General features: G+C 35.8%; 1 protein-coding gene and 1 long non-coding RNA gene across 6 annotated transcripts in view; one reads left to right on the forward strand and one right to left on the reverse strand.

Annotated features, from left to right (window-relative positions):
* Positions 1–1,578, forward strand: part of LOC140848418 (uncharacterized) — a 209,720-nt gene extending 208,142 nt beyond the window's left edge. Inside the window, exon 3 of the long non-coding RNA XR_012129247.1 lies at positions 1,474–1,578. This is a non-coding gene — a long non-coding RNA (uncharacterized lncRNA). The remainder of the gene's footprint in view (positions 1–1,473) is intronic.
* The window catches only part of EPHA3 (EPH receptor A3), a 371,224-nt gene that overhangs the window by 53,796 nt on the left and 289,495 nt on the right, over positions 1–27,933 (reverse strand). For 3 of the 5 annotated variants that reach the window (XM_037001725.2, XM_037001722.2, XM_037001726.2), the window contains 5 exons: positions 17,092–17,216; positions 14,130–14,292; positions 7,661–7,763; positions 6,896–6,963; positions 1,752–1,877 (listed from right to left, as the gene is read on the reverse strand). In XM_037001725.2, the coding sequence (XP_036857620.1) occupies positions 1,752–1,877; positions 6,896–6,963; positions 7,661–7,763; positions 14,130–14,292; positions 17,092–17,216 (585 nt within the window). The remainder of the gene's footprint in view (positions 1–1,751; positions 1,878–6,895; positions 6,964–7,660; positions 7,764–14,129; positions 14,293–17,091; positions 17,217–27,933) is intronic. The other 2 variants (XM_073231799.1, XM_037001723.2) reach the window with 1 other exon arrangement.

A 27,933-nucleotide genomic window follows, 5' to 3' on the forward strand; every position in this document is an offset into this window, starting at 1 on the left:
GCTTTTCTTGTTGCAAATGGGAATATTGGCTGCAAAATCCTGAAAATGGGGCATATATCTAACTTTTTACAAATGTTTGAAGAAAGAAAGGAAAAAAGAGGATCTGTCCTAATTTTTAATGAATATCTGGAATTTATAAGTGACTCAGAATAAGTAGGCCTTCTGTTGATTTCATTTAGATATTTTTAATCAGTGTTCTGTGTTCTATATATCTGGATGTTAATAACATGTTTGTCAATAACGTCTGTATATCAAAACTTTTACTAATGAGGAGGACCCCAAATTTCAAAGTGCCAATGTATCTGACCTTCTGGAACTTTGGCCAAGCATATGAGGGTTTTTCCTCATCAGATTTGCCAACTGAGCACGCAGTCTTTTTGCTGTGTGTGCTACTGCGGCTTCCATGCTGGGGAACAGTGCACTCTTGTGGGGCAACATTAAAGCCAGCAGGAAAAAAAACCCTGTGCCATGGATGGGCTCACAACACAGAACCATACAAATAAGAGAGAATAATCAATATTTGTTTTAACTGCATTAACCTACATGTCCAGTGAATGTGTATATTCTTACATTTTAGACTGTGAAAAAAGTAGACCTACTCTAGTTTCCTTTATGAATGGCTAGTTTCATATTTTAATACCACCTGCACATGTCTTAGGTGGATAAAACATTAATAAAATTAGAAGATTAAATAAATTACCATTTTATTTAGATATTATGAATTACTCAGATTGTCTTGCTTGACTAGTAAATACTGCTTGAGTTCTAAGTACTGCTTTGGTGTATATAAAAGGAAACAAAGTTGTATGCACATTTGTGTAAAGGACTATCAGTTATAAATATAGTACTTGCAAAAAAGGTAATTTGATAAGCATAATTCAATGAGTGAATTTCTGTCATTCTATATCCCACATCAGTATAATTAGTTTGTGTTTGTTTTTAGAACAATATTGAAGAATGAGAAGATGATGTAAAACTATTGTATTGTTCACTTGCATTTTGAGTAATAGTTTTATTCAAATGCACACTTCATGCTCTATGAATGTCCATATGTTTAAGTGTAAATGTATAAAATTCTATTATTTTATATCTATTTTTTTGGAAATATGCCACTGTTATTAATAATCACTCCATATATGTTTGGTAATGAATTTATGATTGAGTAAATTAATGATTAGAAGAAAGAGATGTGCCATATGAAAACAAGATTCAACACAAATGTATTAAGACTACATAAAGTTTCAGGCAACTTTTAAAATGGAGCACTTCACATTATTAAACCATCCTCTCAAAAGAGTTGTGATGAAATTTGGGTAAAATGCATCATCCATGATTTTATTTTGTGTTACCTATTTGTTTGATTCCAAAAAGGATTCTAAAATAACTTTTTTTTACAGAATCAAAATTTTCACTTAGTGGGCTTGTTTAAAGTAAAACACACTTTTATCCTTTTATCCCTATTTATCCAAATAGGCTTTGTGACACATGATCAGCCAAACCACTGGAAGACTGAGCTGTTGCGGCTGCTGCCTCTGAAATTCAATAAATAAAAAGCTGGCCATGGTCTGTGAGTCTGGCACCTTTGAAATCATTACATTCCATTTGATATTTTCATTTATTTATTGCCTGTCTTTGATCATGAAATCAGAAAATGTCCCTTTTGTAGCAATATACTTAGGCTTGAGAACCTATTCATAGTTGTAAACTTGTAATTAATATACTAGGTTAGCATTGGGTTATATGGTGGTTACCTGCTCCAACAACTTTGTCAATGGATATGTTGGTGGCATCCAATTCCTTAGCAAACTCATGCACCGCTTGGGTTGGATCTTCATATGTGTGTGGGTCAACATAAGTCCTGAGACCGGGAAGTTTCACTGTTGAAGGGAAGAAAGAAAGGCATTATTGCAGCAACATTTATGAAACCTTTACTGAGCAAATGTTATAACATCATTGGTTAAAAAACTTCCCCATTACACAAAGTGCACCAACCATTAGTTTATTGTAAGCTGTCACATAAATTGGCAGACAGAGAGGTTGGACTAAGTGTTGAACAATTTAATAAGAGAAGTTCCCCATAATAAAACATAAAGAGGAACCACAATGAGCTTCTCTGAAAAAATGCTAGAAGGAAAATGAACATTCAAGGAGGGGGATCTTAAGGAGAAGCTGGTTCAGAATTGAGTAGTACAGTAATTACTACAAGGAGCACTAGTGAGTGAGCACCATCATGCCCTTGCACTTTTATGATTCTACACAGGGCAGTAATCAAGTATCTGTCACAATGTCACATTTGACAATAAGTCAAAGTTTGTGAAATACTTTCATAAGGTAGGACAGCTGCTGTAATTAAAGGTAAATTAAGTAAAGCACATGAAATGGCACCTCTTCTATCTGATATGTCTGCTTTTACTAACATTCTCAATCAAAGCCCCCCACTGCAATTATAAATCTACTTGAAGCTGTAGTGTATGTGTATATAATATAGCATCAATTAGCTGAAATCTTATTGTGTAGCTTTTCAATATAATTAAAGGCAATATAAGTATTCTCTGTAAGTCTCATAATAGTGCTAATAAGCTAAATTCTGAGCATAAATTATATTTATAGCTTATTAAATATAAACTTCCTTGATAATATATTTATTTATTTAATTATACTGAAGGTGAAAATTTTTCATGATGTTCTATAATTAAAATAGCATAGACAAAAGATACAGGAGAATCATTTTGATTTGATTTAATATTGAGATTTTTATCATTTGGAAAGATAACTCATATTAGAAACAATTTGGAATATTCAATAAACTAACTTTCTTCAAAAGAAAACTAAATTTTTAAGAGGGGACCCTAAGATCTATTTAAGTACACAAACAGGACCTAACATTGAAGAAAATTATAGCTTAACTCCAATGCTATATGTACTCATATCACTATTACTATTAGTTATTATTAGAATTATGTTAATCTATTTAATCTATTTAATTAAATCTGAATTAAGCCTAATAATATATCATAATGATTAAATAATGATGATATCATTAAGAAATTTAATTATTATTAATTATCATCATTGGAAATTATTATTGATTTTGTATTTACTTTTGGTAACATAAAAAATACTGGTACATTGTGTTAGTAGGGGAAATGGATGCTTAATGGTGATTTTTTTGTCATTTATCACACTATATTATTGAAGGATTTTTAAATTTTTAAATAACAAAATCAAGACATTTCCTTTTCCAATGTCACTTTACAATGGAAGACTCTTATTGGCAATACTGCAACTGAACATTCGGTGATGATCAATGACTGCTTTGGGCCAGTTTGTAGTTTGTATGAAACGGGTGTAGAGACTGTTCTGGAGAGCCTTTCGGCCAACAAGTCCAGGATTTGAGTTCGGACTAAGAAATGACCAATTTATTGACCTATAGGACAAAGACATGGTTATACCACAGAATGATTTATGTTCCTGGGAGGCTTCCATGAAGGTTTTCAGTAAAGAAATACAGGCATAAGAATAAATGGTGTCTGGGAGGGATAGTAGGTACAAATACTTTCCTCAGCTCCTCATTCAGATGATTCTGAGGCAGCAGAGCAGGAATGGGAGGGTGAGGGAGCAAACGGAGAAGGAACACTGACGCTGCTCTTCTGCCTGTCGCTGCCTCACCACTGCGAGGCAGCAGCCACTGTCTATCCCGTGGGGAGTGTAGATAATCTGAGAAGACGCCGGCATCTAGGGAGTCAACACCCACACAAACACGGAAACAGCAAGCCCTTCGCCCTTTCTTTGGGCAAACTGTGAGTGGAGTCGCTTTTGAAGTTAGAACTCTACTTTCAAGGTTTTTCTGTTTTGAACAAGTCAGCAAAAGAATCAAAGAAAAGAAAGCTCTCTAAAATTTGCTAGTTCCGTGCTTCACCCGAGTGCCTGTTAGGCAGTTAGTGCCCAATAAATGATAGAGATTATTGCCATTTTTAGTATTTTCCTATTAAGAATTCTAGTCACAATCATTAATTTCATTGAGGTTTCCTGGAGACAGAATTTGGGCTCAGAAATGTCCCTTTCTTCTGAGCTCACAGATGAGGGCAGGCTTCTGCCATTATCATAAATATCACTGCTTCCTATGAAAAGCAGATAGCAAAGTCCTCCTTAGTCCAGTGATCTACTATAATTTATTATTACATTAAAACTATTTCTAACTTTATCAGTACTAAAACACTTTACCCTTAAAACAAGAGAACAGATTAAGGAAAGCTATCTTACTTTTCTTGCTTGTGTGTAAGAAAACAGTAAAAACCATAGACTTACTAAAAGATGTTAAGAAATAAAGTCAATCTTTGTGTTGAGTCAATTTGGTTATATGTTAATGAAGATGCACATCAGATGAAGGATAAGATATTGATTATCCAGTTTTGATTTATCTCTAGTAATACTAAGGTAAGGAAATAGTAAAGTAATAAAATCTGTTATTCCTTTTCAAGAAAAAAAATGACACTTTTAAAAATAAGGTAAAAATGAATTTTTTCTTGTAAACAATTACACATATTTACCTTGCCGAAATTAAATCATTTTGGGATTTATTGGCATCAGAATTAACAGAGAAGATTATAAAATGAGTTGTCAGAAGCAATGTCCCAAGCATTTTAAATAAGAACTGGATTTAAACAGCCTTGAAAGTGTGCATTACAGTTAAGCTTTTATACCTGTTACCCTTAGAGAGTATATGTTACTAAATACTCTGAAAAATAGTCATTCCCAAATAAAAATCAATACAAATAAATAATCATAGCAAATAAATAAAATCAAGTAAATAATTTTCCTATCCACGTGACATGTGGGGAAACAATACAAATATAAACATACACACACATACACAAGAAAAATGGCCTGTTCACTGTGGGAGCTTTGGCTGGTGATTTTTAACTGCTGACCCCAGAGGTTCCAGGAATCAGGTGAGTCAGGATGCAAGGCACATAATCCCTTCACACCAATAATTAAGGGCAACATACAGAGTGACTGGGCTGTGTCAAGAAAACCAGATAATAAACACATGCACATGTGTTAAGCTGCACTACTTTACAGCTCGTTCTGTGCAAACACAATAATTTACATTTCCATTTTACCAGCATGAGTTGCCCTAAGGATAGCAAAAAAAATAAAAAGGCCCAGCCAGAGAGGGCAAGAGGACAGGATCTTAGGAGGTGAAACACATTTCTTTCCTTTTGAAGCAATATTATAGGATTTATAACAAGGCTGGAGGGAATAGTTCATAGCTAGAGCTTTTTAAAGTAATACTAAATAAATGGTCTGAAATAAACCAGCTGTAGCATTAAGACGTAGAAAGTTTATGACATGCATATAAGTTACTTTATGCCCTTGCAGCTAGGATAAAATGTATTTCCTTTTCTGTTTGTCTATCATAAGGATATTATGCATTTGAAGAAAATTAAGTTTCAACAAATGCCACCATAAAAAAGAACAGCTAAAACATATTGGAGTGATAGAGGAACCTGTTTACAGTGGGCATGCAGAAATTTATGAATGCTCCAAATTCATGAGATTTAGAATTCCCATATAAAGAACCAAATCAGTATGGTCTTCCTCTAAAGTCAGTATTTCCATCTATTGTCCGACTCAAATTAAGAGCAACTTATTCCACAGGAATGTTAACTGGTCTAATTTATGCCTGGCGACTATGAATCAGTGTTTAGTGGGACCATAAAAAAAAAGTTGGACAAGTATCTTGTAATTTGTTCATGCACTCTTTTAAGACTTTGGAGTTGGTAGCCTCACTAATGATGAGATGTTGATATTGAGAAGGTAGTACTTTGGCTGTTTTGTGAATTATTCTGTAATGACTGCAATGAGATGGACACAGCAAATGACGATCTCTGGCCCTGGGTTCATCCCACATCAGTTAACATTTTTGGAAGACATTCTTTTTTTTTCCAAGTTACTGCATGCCTCCTGAATGTTACCAACAGGTAATCAATTTCTTACTTGAGTTACAACTAATGCTATAATTTTTAGATACAAAACCAATGACTGACACAAAAAAATCACACTGAATTGAAAATAATAGAAGGTAATAGTGAAAGCCAGAGAAATAATGCTTAAAAGACTTCATTAGCTATAAGAGCATATAAGCATGAGTAGAGTCTGTGCTAATTTCCATGAAAACATACTCTTCCTTTTAAGGTCAGTGATTAGTAATTGCCACATACACTGAACCATAATTTGGAAAAGCAGAAAAGCCAGGATGATTTGTTTTACCAGAAGAAAAAAGTGAGTCTTTTTATTAGACATAAACACTTTGTTTCCTAAAGAATATTTCTTTTAGAAAATATTAAAAAGAGGCTGAGTTGGTTGATATTAAAACATGGGGGGAAAGTGCTGGCTTTCCTACCAGTTGGATATCAGGTAACTCCAAAATAAACAGTTTATTCTAAAAGCTTTCTCCTGGTTGGTTGACAAAATGGAGTAAGGCATTTCACATAAACAGAAGTTGTTTATATTTACTTGGCAGTTAGGAAAGGGAAAAGGTTCCTATTTAGATTTAGCAAAGGACTAGTAATAAGGGAACAGAAGATACGCTTTGCCTTTCAGCTATGCAGAACGACTAAAGTACATACTCCCTGTGACATGCATTATTTGGATATAAGCCACAGCTACCCTCACTGTAGCATAAGGATGCTGAAATGTGGTCATGTAAAAATTAGTTAATGCAGAGCCATGAATTTCCTTCCTTGCTTAAAATCAATTTAATTTGCTTGATTTTTCCATAAAACTACTTTTGAATTCTATTTATTAGAGAAAAGTTATCTAGTTATAAGTCAATAGCTGCTAAAACTAAAATGGTAAGAGCTAAAGCACCAAAAACAGTTTCAAAACTTACAATGTCCATTTCCAAAATGAAGTCTTTTTTCATCTGCACCATGTTTTGACTTGTTATAGCCACAGAACCTAGAGGAAAATCAAGGGAAGAGGACACAGAAAGAAAATACACTTAAAACAATTACCTAGGCTTAGAATGTGCAAAGCACAAAAAGTAAAGCATTTTTCTCCAACAATTAAATGCTTTAGTGAAAGTTTAATGACTTCATATTTTCTAAATCCTCTATAGAAAGCCTCTTTCTCTGGGGACTTTGGAAAGCTGCCTAATGAGGAGATATGTAGAGCTGCTTCCCCACTGTGCAGACCCCTTCAGTTCAGTTTTTATAATGGCCTTAGAAAGTGTTTATAGTATTTTTTTAACAACTGCTGTTAGAATGAATGAAGGGGACCAGTCTCCATTGTCAGCGATGAGTGCTGTGCAGTGTTACCAGTGTTCTGGGTGAGAAAGAGTCAGGGAAATCTGGGATGTATTTGAAGAGTGAGGAGATAATTGGACAAAAGAAAGCAAAAACTAGGAGTGAGGTCAAAGAGAGAAGACGTGCTGTGTGTTGGAGAGTGGGGTGGGAATTTTAATGGCCAAAAGAAAATCAAAACTAAAGATGGGGAAACAAAAGAAAGGGTGGGAAAAAAGAGCTAGAATCCACGTGGAGACATTCTTACTTGTTAAAATGACTATATTGACCACCCTTTTCAGATTTCAGCAGCAACAGAGGGGAACAAGCAAAGTAATAATGAAAGTAAGCCATAAAACGGGCCGCGGCCTCACCTCCCAATCAAAACGTAGGTGACGACTGTGAGGAGAATAATTGCTACTGCCGCTGAAATGGCGATCATTACCACCTGGCTGTTTTCACCGGAGATGGAGAAAGCTGTGAGGTCGGAGAGAAAAACACGAAAAGACCAGGCATTAACAGACTGTAACTACCATCTACATGGAAAAGCTGATAGATTGAGGCATATTTATTCTGATTTTACCTGAAATATGACTTACTGTCTACTACAAGGTAAAATTCTTCAGTTAGTGTAAAAAAAAATAGACGTTTTGTATAATTTTGTTTGAAATATCTAAGTAATAAGATTAAATACTCTGTTTCAATAGCATCAGTCAAATACTACTTGAATGTCTATTGTGTGAAATAAGCTGGGCTGGTCTTCTTTATTCTCTTGGACAAGAAGTCCATTGGATGAACCAGAAGTTATCAGAAGGAACAGAGAAAACAGGACAGATTTCCTAGAATAAAATTATAAAAGCTTTCTAGTTAAGCTTGCTTGCCCCCCAGTATCTTTATTTATTTACAAGGTTTTATAACACCTATCCTATGGACCTTAACACATACCACTGACAAACTGTCCCTACCTTGTAAATGGCCCATCACTCATTCACTCACCCAGACAAGGGGGCAAAAATGGCCCATAGCCAAATCCAGCCTGCCATCAGTTTCTGTATGGCTCAGGAGCTTAGAATGATTTTATTTGTTTTAAGAAGTGGAAGGAAAAAGGCTTTGTGACATGTGAAAATCATATAAAATTCAGTTTTGGTGTTCATAATGAAAACTGTATTGGAACACAGCCACATTCATTCATGTACTATAATTTGGGTGTGTCCATGCTTCAATAGCCCCATTGAGCAGAGGCAATAGTGGTTGTATGTATACAAAGCCTAAAATATTGATTATCAAGCTCCTTACTAGCTCTTGACCTAGACCAGTGCTCCTCTAACATAAATGTTCATGCAAACCCCATGGGGATCTTTGGGAAAAGGCAGTTTCTGATTCAGTCAGTCTGGAGTGGAAATGAGACTGCATTTCGTATGAGCTCCAGTGCTCCTGCTGGCTGAAGAGTGCATCAGGAGTAGCAAGGATGTGGACCATAAATACGAAGTTGCCTTGTCCTCTCCCTCTCCTGATCATTTTACATCCAATTAATCACCAAATTCTTTTAACTATCTTAGTTGATGTCTGCATTTCTCTTCTGCAGTACAATCAGAAATTCCTGCTTGGTCTCTATACATCTTTCCTACTGTTCACACAGTCACCAGAGTGTTCCTTCTAAACCACAGATTTGGTCATGTCATTCTCATGCACACAAGTTCTGCAGGGCTCTCCGTCACTTTCAGGATAAAATGCAAATTCTGTAGCAGAGCACGTAAAGCCATTTAAAATCTGTTCCTGCCTAAATCCCCAGTCTCTTCTGCTAATAAACTCCGTAAGCATCCTAAGCTCTAGACTTTCTAAAATATACACAGTTCCCGGGACAACCCCTATCATATGCTCATATGTTAATACATGCTACCCTTGCAGTAAATGCTGATTGGACAAATGAGTGAGTGATGTATCAAAAGAAGAGAGAGTTTGGTAATTTGAATTTTATCACCTCTCCAAAAGCCAACGTCACAACTTCAGCCTGATGAAAATCAAAGTTTGAAAAGTTTTCTCTAAAATCGTGCAGTTTTAAGAAGAGTTAAATGATGCCAACAAAGAAACATGGCAGACAGGCTGTTAGAACTTTTCTAAGCATCTGAAAAAAGAGCACGGAGTGTGGCAGGATGGCATACACATAATATAAACTGTTGCAAGCACTTTATTCTTTACCACCAGCAAACTGTTGTTTACACCACTGTGGCAGTCATGGGAGTTCCTGCTCCAGTGCCCCTGAGAACAGACCTGCAGTGGGCAGACAGCCTCCAGCTGCCCTGCCTTTCAGGATCCATCTCAGCCTTCGTGCACAGGCCTCACTCTCCTCAAGGGCTAAACATGGCAAGGGTACTGGAGCAGGGCTGTTGCTGCCCAATGAAGGACTCCCTGAAGGGCAATCCTCCCTCGGGGACTCCCCATCGGCGTGGCGAGCCCCTCAGAGCTGCGCTACTGTCTGAGGCTCTCCTCGACCCTTCTCCCCCTCCATCTCTTCACAGATGGCGGACCTACGTCTCAGTTTGAGGGCCTGCTCACCGACTTCTGCTCCCCCACTTTCATCCTTTACTTGTATTTCCTCCTATAAACTCTAATTCACCTAAATATCTGCTTCCCAGAAGACCCGAACTGATACATCCTTATCCATTGTCTATAAATCCATGCATAATTTGTAAAATAATTAGCCTAGTGATTCAGTAATGCTCCATAAACATATAATAATAACATCATCTCAGGCCTTTCATTTTGTATACTGTAATAACTTCTAACTTCTAACAGCAGGTTCTGGATTCTCTAGTAAATTTTAGTCACCCCCCCATTGCAGTCGACCCCATATCCTGTCCCTAAAGTTCTCATGAACCAGAATGCCTGGGTTGTACTTACTCACTATGTGACATAATATGATTGTTGAAAGGTTTAAATGAGTTAATACTAGTAAAACAGAACAGTGACAAGCACATGGTAAGTGCTTTATAAATGTTCTATAACTTTATTATGAAAAATAATTTAAAAACTGGTGAAAAACTAGCAGAAGTACTCTATAGCCTGCAAAGTTATATATATGAATATTTAATTTCAGCATGAAAGTTTTCTATATGAGGGTTCTGCTCTACCTTTGTCAGGCTGCCTTAATGTTCTCCAATCAGAAGTTCCAAGAGATTAAAGTTACTGCACACCCACTCATAACAAATGACATTAAAAACAGCAAAGGAGGTATAAAGCATTCAGGAGCGCTGACTGAATTGACACTGGGGCTAATCTTGACTAGTAATACCCAATAGAATCTTCCAATTCCAAAACCCAGTTTTATTTCACCTTATTTTGCTTTTGAAATTCCTTGGATGTTCAAATCATGTATTATTTATTTAAACACAAGACACAGAACACATACACATACACACACACACACACACACATACACAGCACCTACTACACCAGGTAATATTTTAGGTACTCTACAAATACTAAATAATTTTATCAGCATAAAACCCCTACTGAATTATTCACACTGATTTTATCCAACTTCCAGATTGGGAAATTGAGACCTTGAGAATTGAATTGGCTTGTCAAGGAAATCCTAATAAATGTCAGTTGGCTCTGAAGTCCTTTCCTTAACGTCTCTATTGCACCTGCTGTTCCTGAGCACAAAGCACACACCCTGGATGTGGTTTCTGCCCAGTGGGGGTCCCAGACAGTTGGATTACCAGTTTTCTCAAACATGCCACACTATTTCATACTGTTCCCACTTCTTGATTTGGCTGGATGTTGCCTTTACTCTAGGAAAGTCATGTTTCTTCTATACCCTCCATTCTGTGCTTTCTGTGGACTTAACATAATATCTTTTCTTTTTTTTAAAATGTGCAGTGGCACCACTGGATCACTACTCCAAAATCTGGAGACTCCAGGCTCACTGACATCACTTACCAGACATGCAACCTCAGAAAAAACTTAAAATCTGTATCTGAGACCATCTGCAAAAGGAAATAACAGTACCTAAATAGCTTACAGAACAGGATCAAATGAACTGTTTATTAAGATGTTTTATACACTATCACATATACACGAGTTCTAAATCAGACTCATCATTTACCAACTGTGTGACTTTGAAAAACTTATGTAGCCTCTCTATGACTCAGTTTCCCTACCTGTAAAATGAGGACGATAATAAAAGTAAATACTGACATTAGAGCACTCAGGAAAATATGTGTTCCACAGCGCCTCTATATCTTTACTATAAACCATGTTCACAAAATGTTCTCTAAATTCTAGGTAAAAGCACATTATGCTTTACTAAGAAATATTTATATGTGTTATGAATGGGAACTTTTCATACAACTTTGTAAAGTAGAAGCTAGAAGAAATAACAAACTGTTAAATAAATACAAACACGAATCTTTTCATATCTTTCAAATATCACTATATAACAAATAAGGCTATTAAATACTTAGAATTTTTATGAATGTATCTTTTTGATTTAACAACATAGAATGAGAGTTGATTTTTGTCTTTTTCCCACTAAGACAAAAGATACATTTTTTCTCATCTATAGTTAAAGTATGGAATAATTCTATGGGGAAGCAGTAAGAGTAAATAGATATTTTAAAAAATCAACCTGTGCAACTCACAGTCTCTATAAATGGTGAAGGGAATGTTGAAAAGTTTATTTTTTTCTTTTTATCCTCTTTTCATCTGCTCTCTCTATAATCAGGGCAAGTATTGCAATATAAAACTTTTTTGTCAAAAATGCTTAGACCCTGCAGTTTTTAAATGGAGTATTTCTTAAAGTGCAGAAAATGAAGTCTCATTAGATATTCATGCACAACAATACCACACTATTATCTATTGTAAATCTGGAATCACATTAGTATTTTGGAATTTGTTGTTATTGCTGAAAATTTACTTATCAGATAGGGTTAAACGTTGATTAAGAATATGAAAGATTAGACTGATGTTCCAAAATATGCATCAACATAATAAATGTTTATCTAATGGTGATCTGACCCTCTGCCCTTCAACATGCCTAATTTTTACCAGGGAATATAATAAATATTTGCTTTTTATGTTTCCATGATGTGTGATGTTTCCTGGTAAAGTAAATGTAAATTTTGTTGCTCTTAATTCATAACCATTTAAAAGTTTGAAAAAAATCAATCTATAGCAATTTCAAAACCAGAAAGTTTCCTTGCACTGCTTAAAAATTATAAAAAGATTTAGAACTACTAATGTTAAATTGTAATTATATTTTGTTATTGTGTCATATAAAATTTTGTGTTTTAAATCTTGTTGATAATGAATTTCCATGGTATTTTATAGCATTTTGTTTCTAATGTCATAGAGAATGATTTCTTCATGTTCATAGGAGGAGTTAGGAGAGATCTTCAACAATAGATTTGTATTTTTAAGGATAGTAGCTCTCCTTTGAGTAGAAGAATAATCATGTTTCAGCTGTGAGCCGATGATTTCCTGGAACACTAGATCCTTAATACCTTCTGGAAGGTTAAAGCTTGTTATAAACAGCATTTCTAAATGGCTGGCGAAAAGTGTGCCATAAAATAATTATGCTATTATATTAAAGTTTTTATAGGTTTTTGTTAATGCTGAATGTTTCTGTTAGATACGAAATTTGGGCATAGAATATCACACCTTTAATATTTTGATTTTACATTACAGGCAAAATATTTAGAAAGTAGGAAATATAGATGCCAGGGAAAAATGGCAAATTGTAACAATCACAAGTTTGCTTTCAGCAGAATGCTGGACATTGACAGACTCCCTGGATTATCTGTTTCTAAATAGTGTTCATCTTTGATTGTATTTCTAGGTTGTTTTACAACTGTGAATTTGAATTTCAGAAAACCAATAGTGATAAGATTTTTCCTACTATAATTAAAATGATGCATGTACTTGAGATATAACTGGTTTATGTGCAGTGGGAAAGATGACTCCAATCATTATCTTTTTTTGTCATACAGGAAATTAACCAGTTTTGGGAAACTTAACAAATTTGTTTAAGAATTTCTGATTGTCTACACACACACACACACACACACACACACACACACACACACACACACACATGTAGATGTATATGTGTATCTGTTGGTTCTTCAAATTTTCCTTTAAACCAGTTTTCATCTTTTACTAATCTCATTATTAAGTTATATAAAATCTTAAACTTGTGTTCATTTTATATTAGTACCACAGACATGCGGTATTTTGAAAATTGTATTTTAGTAAAAGGGCTTTTTAAATATGAAGCAAATGGGTTTGAAAAAAATACATAATTAGGAAAAATGCCAATTTGGACCAGCCAAATTTGGCATTAGATACACAGGACTATCCCAATTGTTGTGAGTGTAAAAGGAACAATAACAACTCAGCTTTAAAATCTTCAATCTCTAAGTGATACTAGTTTAAACGTGTTAAACATTAAAACAATACTATATCCCCAAGGATAAGCAAGTTTCTTGTAGTTCACTGAATCATGCAATGAAACTGGAATATCTGGATTAGATACTAGTTGTTAGATACCAATGTCTGGATTAAGTACTGGAAGTATGTTATCATATTAAATAATGTGCCTCAAAACAATGTATGGCCAAAAGAAGACCAGAGGCAAACCATACATGTTTGATCTGTGAAAGAGAAGAAAGCAGAAGCACACATCACAGATACCAGCGCACAGACCCAGTGCTATGCAGATTAACATCCAAGCGATTCACTTTCAAGTGTACCACACTTAGTTACAGCTCAGAGAGAGTCATAAGTAATTGTGAGACACCTTTACAACACCACCCCCCATTTGCCGATTGAAATAATACATACAGTCTGGACTAGTGTTGAATTCAAACTTGCGACTGTTGGTCCCATATCCAGCTGCGGTTCGGGCTCGGATTTGGAATACATATGTAGTGTCAGGCTTGAGGCTACTGATGGTAACATTCGTGCCTCTTGCCCTCAGAATGGTATAACTTGTCTCTTGTTCCTGCTTTGAGGTAAGAAAAATCATGTTAAAATTGAATCTTCATAATGCTATCAAATGGTAAAAAGGTGAACCACTCAAAGCCATTTTCTCTTGGATTTTAACACAGGGCATAGGACAGATAAAAAAGAACAGTCATTTCACCTTCTGAATACAATGAAAGCATTTTTCAAGCCAAAAATATTTATGGAATTTTCTAAACTGGATAAAACGATTGTCTCATACACATAAAGTAAGAAAAGTCAGTTTTTATTCTTACAAATTAGTGAATATGTAAGTGAAAATATGTTCTCTTCATAGCCAAGGCTGAATGAAGCTACAATTAATTCCAAGAATAAACTTTTGAAGAGGAAAATACCCTTTTGAATTACACTTATTAGAAATGTCTTAGTGATACTCAGAAAATATTTCTGTCAACTGTAAAATATTAAATTTATAAAGGTCCAGTTATGTAGCTCTACATTAATAACTTTGTCAGCATCAACTATATTTGCACTGTGTTTAAGTCACTGTGTTTTAGCAGAGGCAGAAATCTTCAGATCAATGTCTAAAAATATTTCCCAAAAAGGATCTCCTCTAGAAATTCACATAGGACTCACACTACACATTAATTGTAAAATCTTTTTGTGTCAAGCCTTGTTTACAAAAACTGTATTTACATGAAATTGTGTTTTTCATCTACTGCACATTAACATATACTGAGAATTTTATGGGTAACCTGATTTCAAGCAATGATGAAATGTCCCTGCACCTGGGCTGAGGCCTTTGTGTGTAACAGAACTTTGTATATATACCATCACTCAAAATTGCACAGAACATTACAGAAAAAATGTACAGTACAGATACTTTTTAGTTAAGGGTGCTGGTTATGTATTAGATGGCCTCTGAACTAGTATATTAAATGATGAAGAGGGTCAAGTCTATTTGTTTTACAGAAATAGTTATTTCATTTGTTTAAAAAAATATATTGAGCATATATCCAGAACTTGGCTCTGTGTATCATCATTAGTGAACTAAATAGTCTGAAAAGTTAGACCTTGTACATGTTAAGTTCTGATGAAACATTCCAAATATTTCCAAGCATCATATATACACACATATGTGTGTATGAATAAGTTTAGATGTATTTATGACATAAATATGTATATAAATACTAATTAAAAATAAGATTACATGTATGTATGTATCAAATTTAAAGTTGCTGAGGGAATAATGAATAGATTCAGACATTTTTTCTTGTACTGGTTAATATTGTTTTAAAATAAGGTGTTCACTGTGCTTTGTTGGCAGTGTTTAAAATAAGTTCAGAAAAATTTTATGTTTGTGAAAGACGTAAACAGATATTAATTGTATTTTTGAATCAGCCCCATAGATTAAGGGATGGGTTCTCCCTGGTTCTGATATTCAGTCTGAAATGAGGCATATCATTAGTTTCTTTTTATTTTGTTGCATCATCTATAAAACACAGATTCCTATATTTGCCCAGTCTGTCTGCCCACTTTTAAAAATAAAAATCATGATAGGTGAATATTTGACACTAACACAGTGAATCACTGAAAGCTAGGAGATAACATTTATACTATGATTTGGGCACAATAAAGTTTATTAGGACTCACTTTCTTTTAATGAAAGAGACATTCCTTTTCCCTTCAGGGGGCAGTATGAAAAAAAAGGGCATCAAACTTGTGAAATACATTAACTTCATTAAAGAGAATAACTACATAATGCAAAAGAATGTTTATACATTATACCTTTTTGTACAATTGATCATACCTCTAATTCTCATTTTTCTAATAACCCATTCTCATGTAGAGGGAGGTAAGTCATACAGGGGAAAACATATTAAATGAGAAGGCGTGGTTGCCAGGATTCAAAACAGACCTTATGGTTATTAGCTGTGAGGTGTGAGAAATTCAAATAATGCCACTGACTCTCAAGTTTCTTATTTGTGAAAGAGCCTATTTGTCCACTTAAATAGAATTATCAGAAATCTCATAATTGAATAATATATGCAAAAGTGTTCTATAAATATAAACTGCTGTAAAATGCACAAAAAGTTTTTAATTCCCTTTAAAAATACTTAGCAAACTTCAGCAGAGACACAAATACGCTATATTCATGTCAGTAGCTATAAAACCACCCTGTCTGATGATAGGGTTTGAGGACATCTTGCTTTCAAACCTCACCATAAACTTATAACCAGGGAGAAATAAATGCTAATCAGAGTGATGAAATATCACAGCCTAAGTTCTATTTGTAATCATGTACCTATTTTTTATAATTGTATTACTGAACCACAATTGTATGATATGAGGCAAACTTATCCACCCACTCTCACCTTCTGAATCTGTACAAAGTCCAAGAAGCTTTTCACCATCAGTTCAGTACTACAGTGATTTTTGTTATTGTATTATTTCAATGTCCTTATCTGCGAATGTGAAGGTCAGGAATGATGCTTAAGGCAATGAACTAAGGACTAGTTCATCAATAGATTAAGTAATTACCATAAAATAGTTGGTAAAACAGGAGCCTCAATATGGAAGAACATAACTATCATTTCTAATGCCCCAGCTGGCTTAAATCTGGTGGTGACATCTTTGCTGTGGTTTACTGCTGTAGAAGGGGGATATTTGACACAGTGATTTCTGAATCCCCCTCTACCTATCAGTCAAAGGTAGAACACGACCAGTTTTAAACAGTTCTACCACTTCCTAGCAATGTCACTGGTGTCTTTGCAAGAACACAGATCATGAGAAGGAAACCTTTTCCCCCACACAACACAATCCATTCACATAATCTCCCCACCTTTTCATAGTATTTGACTTCGTAGTCCAGTATGATCCCGTTAGGGTGTTCAGGTTCTTGCCAGGACAAAGAGATGCTGTTTCTGGATGTCCGATCCTTCTTAATCATGATGACAGGTGATGGGGCTGTAAAAAGACGATGGTAGGGGATGGTTGAAGGAGGCAAATTAATTGGGTTAGAAAGGGTGGTGAAGAGGAGAAGAGAAGAAGGGAACAAACAAATGAAGTCTCTCATTGTTCTAATCTTTGTCAAGAAAGCACTAGTCCATTTCAAAGGCTCCTGAGCATTAATCTGGCCCCACATCAAGCCTCAGCAGCTGGATTATAGTCCTTGTACATGCAGGCCTATGGAAAATGAGCTGAGATATTCAGCTGCTGGGTAGACTAGTGGCAAGTGAGCAGATGTTTTCAATCTGCTACTATAATGTAAGCAATGGAATACATTTGATATATTAAAAAAAGAACAGAACATCAGGACTACCTATTTGTTATAATGTTACAAAGTTATTAATGCCAGATTCTCCAGCTCATTGATAACATTTTCATATGCAACTCTGTAAGAGGACTGGAATTCATTATGCACAGGAGTCCCATGGTATTTATAGGTAATAACAATATTTAGTGCACTGTAAAATAGATAGGATTTAGGACATATTTAAGTAGGTCTTGACTTCTGACAAAAATCTCTCATGAATAAAAATATATATCAAGAAACAACAATCTTCTGCTTTTGCTTTTTTATTTCTTAAAAAAATACTTAACAGAAAGTGCTGAGGAAATGACTACTCCTTGGCCACAACTCTCTAGATATATTTTGAGATATCTTATTGGGTGGTGACTTTATATGTGTTATGTTTTTCCATGCTTTATCAGAAGAATAGAATCTGAATAAAAACCATCTGTTTGGATCTGATACCATGGGGTCACTTTCATTTCTAATGGAAGATTAAATATATATTTAAGTGATATCCTACTTCAAATCCTTGCATTAAAAGAAAAGTGAATACTCTTTATCAGTGTACTTCTGGTGTTAAATCTACTCTGGGGTTCAGCGGCATTCTGCCCTAATGGAATGCAGCAAAATACATTACAAGCATGAAACAAATAAAAATCAAGATTCTTAGGTACATTAACTGTTGATTTATTGTTAAAGGACCAGTTTTCTTACAGATTTTTTTCAAATCAAGGACTATTAGAACTCTGTGTATTTGTATTCCCCACAACAGATAGTAATATTTGAAGTTTGTATTGGATGATTTGAAGTTTCTGTGATAATCACAAGCTGACTTTGACATCCAACCTTTCATTTAAATTGTCCATCAATAAATGCCTTTCATTTCTATTTCCTGTTTAAAATAGAGCTTTCTTTAAATTAGCCTGGTGGCACTTCATTGGAAACTATAAAGCTAAATGAAGAATCCATTGAAATAAATTTTCTGTACTCTTGTATCTATTATTTGTAAAATCTTCTTACAAACTCTTTTGTAATTAAAGCATCATTACTTTAATGACCTGGGATTAATTACATAATCTTTGGCCACGGAAAAATGTAGGTGTTACTTTTCAGATGGACAAGAAAACTCATTTTCTTATTCACCTTTTGCTGACACTAGCAATTAATATCCTTCATGTAACTTAACATTATATACCTTTCATGTTTACTTTTCATCTATTCCGTATTGTTTTATTTCCCTAATCGACCTCACAATATCCCTACCCCCCACCCTCTGTGGGTTTGCTGCTCTAAATTGATTCTGAGATAAGGGTAATTTATTTTGGTTCTATTTAGCTGAAGTTTTATAAACATATTCAATGTTTATAAACATATTGCTAAGCTATAAATAAATAACAGGCATGCTACACTTTTGAGAATTATTTTTTTTTAACTTACTTGAATACTTAGAAAAATCAATTCACTATCTAACCATTAATAGAAAAATTGCAGCCCAATGTCCTGGGAACCAAATTTTGCTTTTTGTACAAAAAAATAGAGAAATTCTACTAATTTCACTGAAGTAAATTCACTAATTGAGTAACTTTTACTGGGTGCTCATAGAGCATTTCAAAGATGCTTAATGTTGAAATGCTTCCCTAGTAAACCCATGAAGAGCCCGTGTTTGCTCCATATCACCATGAAACTGGTTTATTTTTTCTAACAGTTAAAATACATTTTCAAAGAAGTTTTGAAAATTACTGGTTACAGCATCTCTCCTTAAAAAGAAGAGAGAAAATAATTCATTTTAAAGAACAATTGTGACGAGGATTATATTAACTTCTTAATGAAAGCTCTGCAGGCTGTTTTGTGGATCTGCCCAATTCTACTGCTTCTGCACTAAGCAAGACTTTGTTAAAGTCTTCAAGGGTCTTTGAGCAAGCTGCAGGGCCCTGTTGGACTGTAATAAATAGTCTTTTGTAATTCCACACTTACTTAAGTACAGGCAATTGCTCAAAGCTTGTGCCATCTCTAAGTTAAATGAACCTTTTCTGATTGCTGCTTTTAAGGCCGCTGTTAAGTCATTTGTTCTGCTCTTTTAATACACGCCTCTTGTGTTGGCTGCATTTCAACAGTTTCAGTCTAGTGCACCAGCTGGAATCCTGTTACATTTAAGTAATGCTCATCAATATTTTAATATTAATAAATAATTAACATAAATTGTTTTCCTCTCTCCTAATAAATGATTTTAAGACACAGTAAAAGATACCAGAAAGAGACAAATTTTATGGGCACTTCACTGTATTACTGCTTTCTAAAGGGTTTTCTAGAACACTTTTTAATTCATATCTTGAAGTATAATTTTTCCATACCTCCTCATGTCCTATAATTCAATTTGTAATGTTAATGAGAAACAGGTATATGGATTACACTTCTTTTAGTTTTCAGGTATCAAAGAGTGATTTGTTCAAAATCAACCTTTAATTTTTTTTCTCTATCAAAGAACATAGTATTGCAATGTATATCATAAAAATAGATTTAACTTATTTTACCCTCATTTCTCTGCTTTCAAAATTTGTGATTTGAAAGAATGGTGGGTAATAATGACAAAAAAATGAAATGAAATATAATAAAAAAACCAATCTATCCTGAGGCTAGACAAATGCTTGGAACCAGAGTGAAAAATTAAACAGGGATGGTGGCGCAGATTTTCCCTGGCTATATAAGTGAAATGGTGCTATATAAGTGAGAACAGCAATTACTGGTGAACACTCTAACAGCTCAGGATTGAGACTGTTAATCTGGTGCTGCCTTTATATACTTTAAATGATATATTACTAAAATGATTCTCTTACTTAAGGAAGAAGTTAATGACAATGTAGGTTGCTATGAAGCTGAGTCTAGGCATTTATGCAAGTTAGTAAATTTAGCAGGAAAAAATAAGAAACTAGTAACAAGAAAAATCAAAACAGTAGGAAGGAAATAATTTTTAGTAAGTTAATGGCCCTTTAAAATAACATCTTGGTATGTAAAATACATTTCTGTTGTATTGGTATTTGAGAGGTAGCAAATCTTTAATCCTTAGCTTTTGCTATTCTGGATACAAGTGGTATGTGTGCCCTTTGGAAAATAAACAAGGGAACACAATATACTTGGTACAGTGAGATTTATTATATTTTAACTGAAATTTCTTAAGAGAATACAAATACAAGAGAAAAATTAATAAGTTTGGGAGGGAATGGGAGGCTCATGAATCACATAGTTAATCATTCTTCATGAAGTTTTCCTAAACTTACACTTGCTTTCTCCCCCACCAAAAAAAATTCTTGAACTTGTGGTATCACAGTGGACTTGCCCTAGACTCTTTCAATTCATTCTTCCTTAAAATTTTTTCTTGGTCGCAAGACAAGACAAGACAGGTATATCACCCTATGTTTTCTAATAATACATGTTTTGTGAATGATAGTATCAAAATGCTTTTCAATTTCTGTTCTTACTAGGAAGACACAACTTTCTGGGGAACAGGGTCGAATTATTCACTGGGTATTTTCTTCCCTAGTTCTAGGCCATTGCATTGGCAGCCTCTTGAACCAGAAATGTGCAGTGACTAGTCCTGAAGACAGGGAAACATAGTATAACCCTTAATAGTTAATAATTGAACCTCAGTCATTTATTCATAAAGGAAGAGAAAGAATTTTCTCATTGTCAGGGTAACCTGAGCCATTGACTGGATGTAATGAAATAATAGAAAATCAAATTACAATGAACAAGTAAAAATGTTAGACTATAAAAGTTTTCCATACTAAAGGATTGGGTTTGAGATGAGGCTTATTTAGTTGACAATTTGTTATTTGAACTACACTAAGATACTTGTACATGCCAAATCTACTGACAGACACGGAAGGAATTCATTATTTTAACTATTGTGTTTTTAAGCTACATTTACCATTATTCTGTAACTAAAATATGACCCATCTTTATAATCAGGAAGTCAAAACTTCAAAATTCAACTCCTAAAGGATCTGGTTTGGTTCATTTGTTTTTATTGGGACTTTCCTCTTTCTGGGTTTGGGAATTTCTAATGAACCTCTGAGGTATCTCTGTGGTTTAGAGATTGGACAAGTTAAAGTAATAACAAAAAGGGCTCAATGTTTCTTTTCTAAGTCAGCCAAAGCTTTTAAAAATTATCTCCATGGGAAAATATCATGCAGTAAATGGTTGAAAGAGTTTTCCTTTGAATCAGACATGCCTCTAAAAGCATTACTCCCTTATTTTTTTGTACCATCCATTACAATGCCCACTTAAGAACATTTCCTTCTCAGTTTTTCAGAAGTGAGCACTTCCATTAAATCCAGAAATACTCTTGTGTTTGAATTAGCATAATCATTCATAGCTTAATTTTCTCCATCTCTCCACCCGTACCCTGATTTACCCAACTGTTCTCCAGAATTTCCTGTTTCGGTCTCAGGACTCACCATTTTTACAGCCTAATCAGTTTGAATTTCAGTTACACTACTTTGTATTTTCTCCCTCACCAACAACCCTGCATGCCAACATCTGAAAACTCATGAATTTTCTTTCTATTCAATTGTAGTTTTCATCCTTCTTTAGTTCAAATCCTTGCTACTTTTTAACTCCTGCATTGAACTCTAACTTTCACCTCAGTCTTTTCAGAACTTCAACTTTCTACGCATTTTGATGATTTATCATTTTACGAAGTGAATAAAACATTAACCCTCCCCTCCTTCAAAATCTCATAATTTCCAATCAGTTTTCCTACACTTGTTAACTAAATAATAAGCTCCAAAAGAAATGTCTAGGTAACTATATTTTTTAAGATGCTGATACCAGAAAACTCTTAGGAGCACACATTTGGGAAATTCAGGACTAGAAGAGAATATATAATTTAAAATTCATTACAGTATTATTTAAGACTCCTCATAAGACTGCAACATACATGCCAGATTTATCATATATTGCTTTGCTTTCAAAACTAAAATTCTAAAGACAGTTCCTTTGGTCATCTGTCCATAAGTATGTGTGCTATATACTCCCTTCTGAAACACTCAGTCTCTTCCTTTTCCATCTGAAAAATCTCTTCTACTCATTATCTTTAGAAATCCATTGCTAATGTAATTCTTCCATAAAGTTTTTCCTGAGTCCCTTTGGCATTAGTTAATAAGCTTCTTCCTCTGTTCTGATGTATAGTAGAGTTGATCAGTCTCATATTTGGCCAACCATATTGTCTTGTAATTACCTCATTTGCTTACCAGTACATGTTCTCACTTTGTTGTTCCTCAGAGTTCTCAGTGCCTAGCATCATGTCAAACCTGCGTAAACCTAGTTATACAGTTTGGTTAGCTTTGTAATATGATGCACAATGTAAGCCTTATTTAGCTCCTGATGCTAAAATAACAAATTTGAACCAAAATGAAAATTATAATATGTTTCATGGACACTATTACCTATAAAATTATGTCATTCATTTTCTATGGTTAAAGAGAAAAGCAAATTTCTTCAAATCAGTAGTTCTGGGAAACATTTTCAAACATATACATAGAAAATAGATTTTGGAGGGAGACTAGGCAAAATGATAGCAGAGTAGGACACTAAGGCACAATCCTCCTTCCACCTACACACTGAAGCAAATACAACTGACCCTCAAAATGATCTGAAGACTGCAGAATAGACCATCTACACCTGAAAAACAGAGAGGACCACACTGAGGAGGGTTAAAGAGCAGAGCCATGATCAATGGAGATCCAAGCCCTTTCTCCACCCAGCCCACAAGCAGGAGGGAGGGGAATAGAGTGGGGAGGAGATAAACACTCAGGAATTGGCACACCTAGCCCTGAAGAACAGCTCTGGGAATATGAGAGGACATTACACTGGGCTTTAGGGCTGGACACCAGGGAGAGTTGGAGCACTTTGTGGGGCAGAGACTTCTGTCACTTATGGAGGACAGGGAAGCTCTGTCTGTGCCACTGAGACTCAACACAGGGGCAGCAGTTTGAAAGATTTATAAGTGGTGAGAACTCTTCCATAGGGGCAGGAGACAGGAGGGGTGCTTTCAAGTGGAGAAAGGGCCGGTGGATGACACTTTCTGGTCCTCCTTCAACCCAACTGGTTAGGCACTTCAGGAAGCCAGCTCCAAAATACTCTTGTCTTTCTTGCTATCAGCTCAGCCCCACAGTGGTGCTCCCCTATGTACCTACTCAGCCCACTTGGCCCAGCAGTGGTCTGACTTTGCTGACTGGCAGGAAGAAGGCAGATACTTTCCCACCTCTCCCAAACCTCCCTCAGATCAACTGGCCAGACACTTAGAGGAGCCAGTTCTAAACTCTACTCCTGCATTGGACTCTAACCCCAGTATCCCATGGTATGCCTGCCCATCCAGCACACTGGGCCATCATTGCTGACAGGCTGGCAGAAGACAGCCCCATCCACAACTAATCAAGGCAGAAGTGTCTCAGGTCACACAAAGGGCATGCACAGGGGAGCTATTGGGATCAGCCATTGCTGGCAGACAGGCAGAAAGGTGAACCCTGCCCATAGCCCACCAAGAGCAACTGCAGTTCCCTTCCATAAAAGAATCAGGCACTGGTGAGCAAGAGTCCTGAGCTTCTAGGCACCACAGGATGCCCACTTTATAAAGCCATTAATTTTAAGACCAGGAGGCATAGCTGATATATCAAATACAAAGGAAGAAACAGGAAGCCAGACAAAATAAGGAGGCAGAGGAATATGTTAAAGAAAAAAATAAGATAAAACACCACAAAAGGGGCTAAATGAAATGAAGATTAGCAATCAATTGATAAACAATTCAAAGAAACAGTGATAAAGATGCTCACTGAACTGGGGAAAAGATGATCTCAGTGAGAACTTCAACAAAGATAGAAAATATGAAAAAGAACCACTCAGAACTGAAGAATGCAGTAACTGAAATGAAGAATATATTAGAAAGATTGAATATCAGACTGCTGGAAATATAGGAAAGAATCAGTGTTATGGAAGACAAAGAACAACAGAGTAACTGAGCTGAGGAACATAGAGAAAAAAGAATTTTTAAAAATGAAAAGATGCTAAGAGAGCTTGTGACATATCCACATGAAACAATATTCATGTTATAGGAGTCCCAGATTGAGAAGAGGGAGACAAAGAAGTAGAAAGTCTCTGAGGAAATAATACCTGAAAACTTCTCCAATCTGGGGAAGGAAATAGACATCCAGGTCTCAGAAATTCAGAGAGCCCTTAACATAAGGAACCTCAGGAAGACAATGCTAAGACATAAATTAATTAACATGGAAAAGATTAAAGATAAAGAGAGAATCTTCAAAGCAGCAAGAAAGAGGCAGAGAGTTACCTACAAGGGTAACTCCATAAGGCTATCACAGATATCTCAGTAGAAACTTTATAGTCCAGAAGGGAGTGGCATGAAATATTCAAATTATTGAAAGGGAAGAACCTACAACCAAGAATCATCTATCCAGAAAGATTAAAAGAACACCACAACTAAACCAGGCATGAAGGATATGTCAAAGAGACTTCATTAGTCCATCTTTGGATGGAAATGTTCACAAGTCTAAATATTTTTCAGCAGTGTAAATAAACCTACGGTAAAACTACTAGAGAAATTACTAACAAATCAAGTATGAAGTTCAAGAAACACAAGTAGTAAAATCAACTATACACTGAATTGATCAAGTGATCCACAAAAGATGTAGATTATGATATCTTATACATAAAATATGAAGGAGGAAGAATAATAAAAAAGTAGTGCTTTTACGAGAAAATTTCAAAGAGTCATTCAAAATCAAGTGGACATTGGACCGGGAGCCAAGATGGCGGCGTGAGTAGAGCAGCGGAAATCTCCTCCCAAAACCACATATATTTATGAAAATATAATAAAGACAACTCTTCCTAGAATAGAGACCAGAGGACACAGGACAACATCCAGACCACATCCACACCTGCGAGAACCCAGCGCCTCACGAAGGGGGTAAGATATAAGCCACAACCCAGCAGGACACGAGCGCCCCTCACCCCAGCTCAGGGCAAGAGGAGAGAAGTCGGAGTGGGGAGGGAGAAGGAGCCCAGGACTGCTGAACCATCTGGACCAGAGCACAGACACAGTGCATGCGTGGGGTCCTGGATACTAGGGAAACAGGACAGCAAGACCTGTGAGTGGGTCCCTGAGGCCGGCGCCCAGGGACAAAGAAAAGCGAGCGGCTTCTTTTTTTTTTTTGCGAGTGCTTTTTGGAAGTCTTAAATGGGCAGGGACCCTAAAACTGGATGGAAGTGTCCTGGGACACTTAGTCCAGCAGCAGGGAATCTGGGGATCTCTGGGCACTCTAAACCCCTGGCCAGTATGGAGCACGGAGGCCCCTCATGCATGGAGATAAATAGCTTCCCAGCTGCTCACCCTCCAACGTGGCTCCACCATATAGGAGCAGCAGCCGGAGGCAAGCCACGCCCACAGCAACAGCGGAGATAAACTCCACAGCAGCTGGGCAGGAATCAGAAGCCCTGTGTGCAGCTGCCCAGCACAAGCCACTAGAGGTTGCTGTTCTCCCAGGAGAGGAATGCCACAAACCAACAAGAAGGAAAGTTCTTCCAGCCGTCACTCGAGCCAGTTCTGCAAACTATCTCTATCACCATGAAAATGCAAAATTACAGGCAGACAAAGTCAACATCTGAGAAGGAGACAGACCCAACCAGTCTTCCTAAAAAAGAATTCAAAATAAAAATCATAAACATGCTCACGGAGATGGAGAGAAATATACAAGAGCTAAGGGATGAAGTCTGGAGGGAGATTATAGATGCCCAGAAAGTGATTACAGAAGTGAAACAAACTCTGGAAGGATTTATGAGAAGAATGAATAAGATGCAAGAGGCCATTGATGTAATAGAAACCAGAGAACAGGAAAGCATAGAAGCTGACATAGAGAGAGATAAAAGGATCCCCAGGAATGAAACAATATTAAGAGAACTGTGTGACCAATCCAAAAGGAACAATATCCATATTATAGGGGTACCAGAAGAAGAAGAAAGAGAAAAAGGGATAGAAAGTGTATTTGAATAAATAATTGCTGAAAACTTACCCAAACTGGGGGAGGAAATAATCAAATAGACCATGGAAATACACAGAACTCCCAACAGAAAGGACACAAGGAGGACAACACCAAGACACATAATAAATAAAATAGCAAAGATCAAGGACAAGGAAAGAGTTTTAAAGGCAGCTAGAGAGAAGAAGGTCACCTATAAAGGAAAATCCATCAGGCTATCATCAGACTTCTCGACAGAAACCCTACAGGCCAGAAGAGAATGGCATGATATATTTAATGCAATGAAACAGAAGGGCCTTGAACCAAGGATACTGTATCCAGCACGATGATCATTTAAATATGATGGAGGGATTAAACAATTCCCAGACAAGCAAAAGTTGAGGGAATTTGTCTCCCACAAACCACCTGTACGGGGTATTTTAGAGGCACTGTTCTAGACGGGAGCACTCCTAAAACTAAACAGATGTCACCAGAGAAAATAAAATCACAGCAAAGAAAGCAGACCAACCAAATACTAACTAAATGCAAAAAAATAAAATCAACAACCAACTAAAAGCAGTTAAAAGAAACACAAAAGAGCACAGAATAAAACAACCAACATATAAAGAATGGAGGAGGAGGAATAAGAAGGGAGAGAACAAAAGAATCTCCAGACAGTGTATATAACAGCTCAATAAGCGAGCTAAGTTAGGCAGTAAGATAATAAAGAGGCTAGCCTTGAACGTTTGATAACTACGAATCTACAGCATACAAGGGCAATAAGTACATATCTTTCAATAGTCACCCTAAATGTAAATGGACTGAATGCACCAATCAAAAGACACAGAGTAATAGAATGGATGAAAAAGCAAGACCCATCTATATGCTGCTTACAAGAAACTCACCTCAAAACCAAAGACATGCACAGACTAAAAGTCAAGGGATGGAAAAACATATTTCAGGCAAACAACAGAGAGAAGAAAGCAGAGGTTGCAGTACTAATATCAGATAAAATAGACTTCAAAACAAAGAAAGTAACAAGAGATAAAGAAGGGCATTACATAATGATAAATGGCTCAGTCCAACAAGAGGATATAACCATTCTAAATATATATGCACCCAACACAGGAGCACCAGCATATGTGAAACAAATACTAACAGAACTAAAGAGGGAAATAGACTGCAATGCATTCATTTTAGGAGACTTCAACACACCACTCACTACAAAGGATAGATCCACTGGGCAGAAAATAAGTAAGGACACAGAGGCACTGAACAACACACTAGAACAGATGGACCTAATAGACATCTATAGAACTCTACATCCAAAAGCAACAGGATATATATTCTTCTCAAGTGCACA

This window comes from Manis javanica, chromosome 3 (genome assembly GCF_040802235.1).
Source record: "Manis javanica isolate MJ-LG chromosome 3, MJ_LKY, whole genome shotgun sequence".
In the NCBI taxonomy this organism is placed as follows: domain Eukaryota; kingdom Metazoa; phylum Chordata; class Mammalia; order Pholidota; family Manidae; genus Manis; species Manis javanica.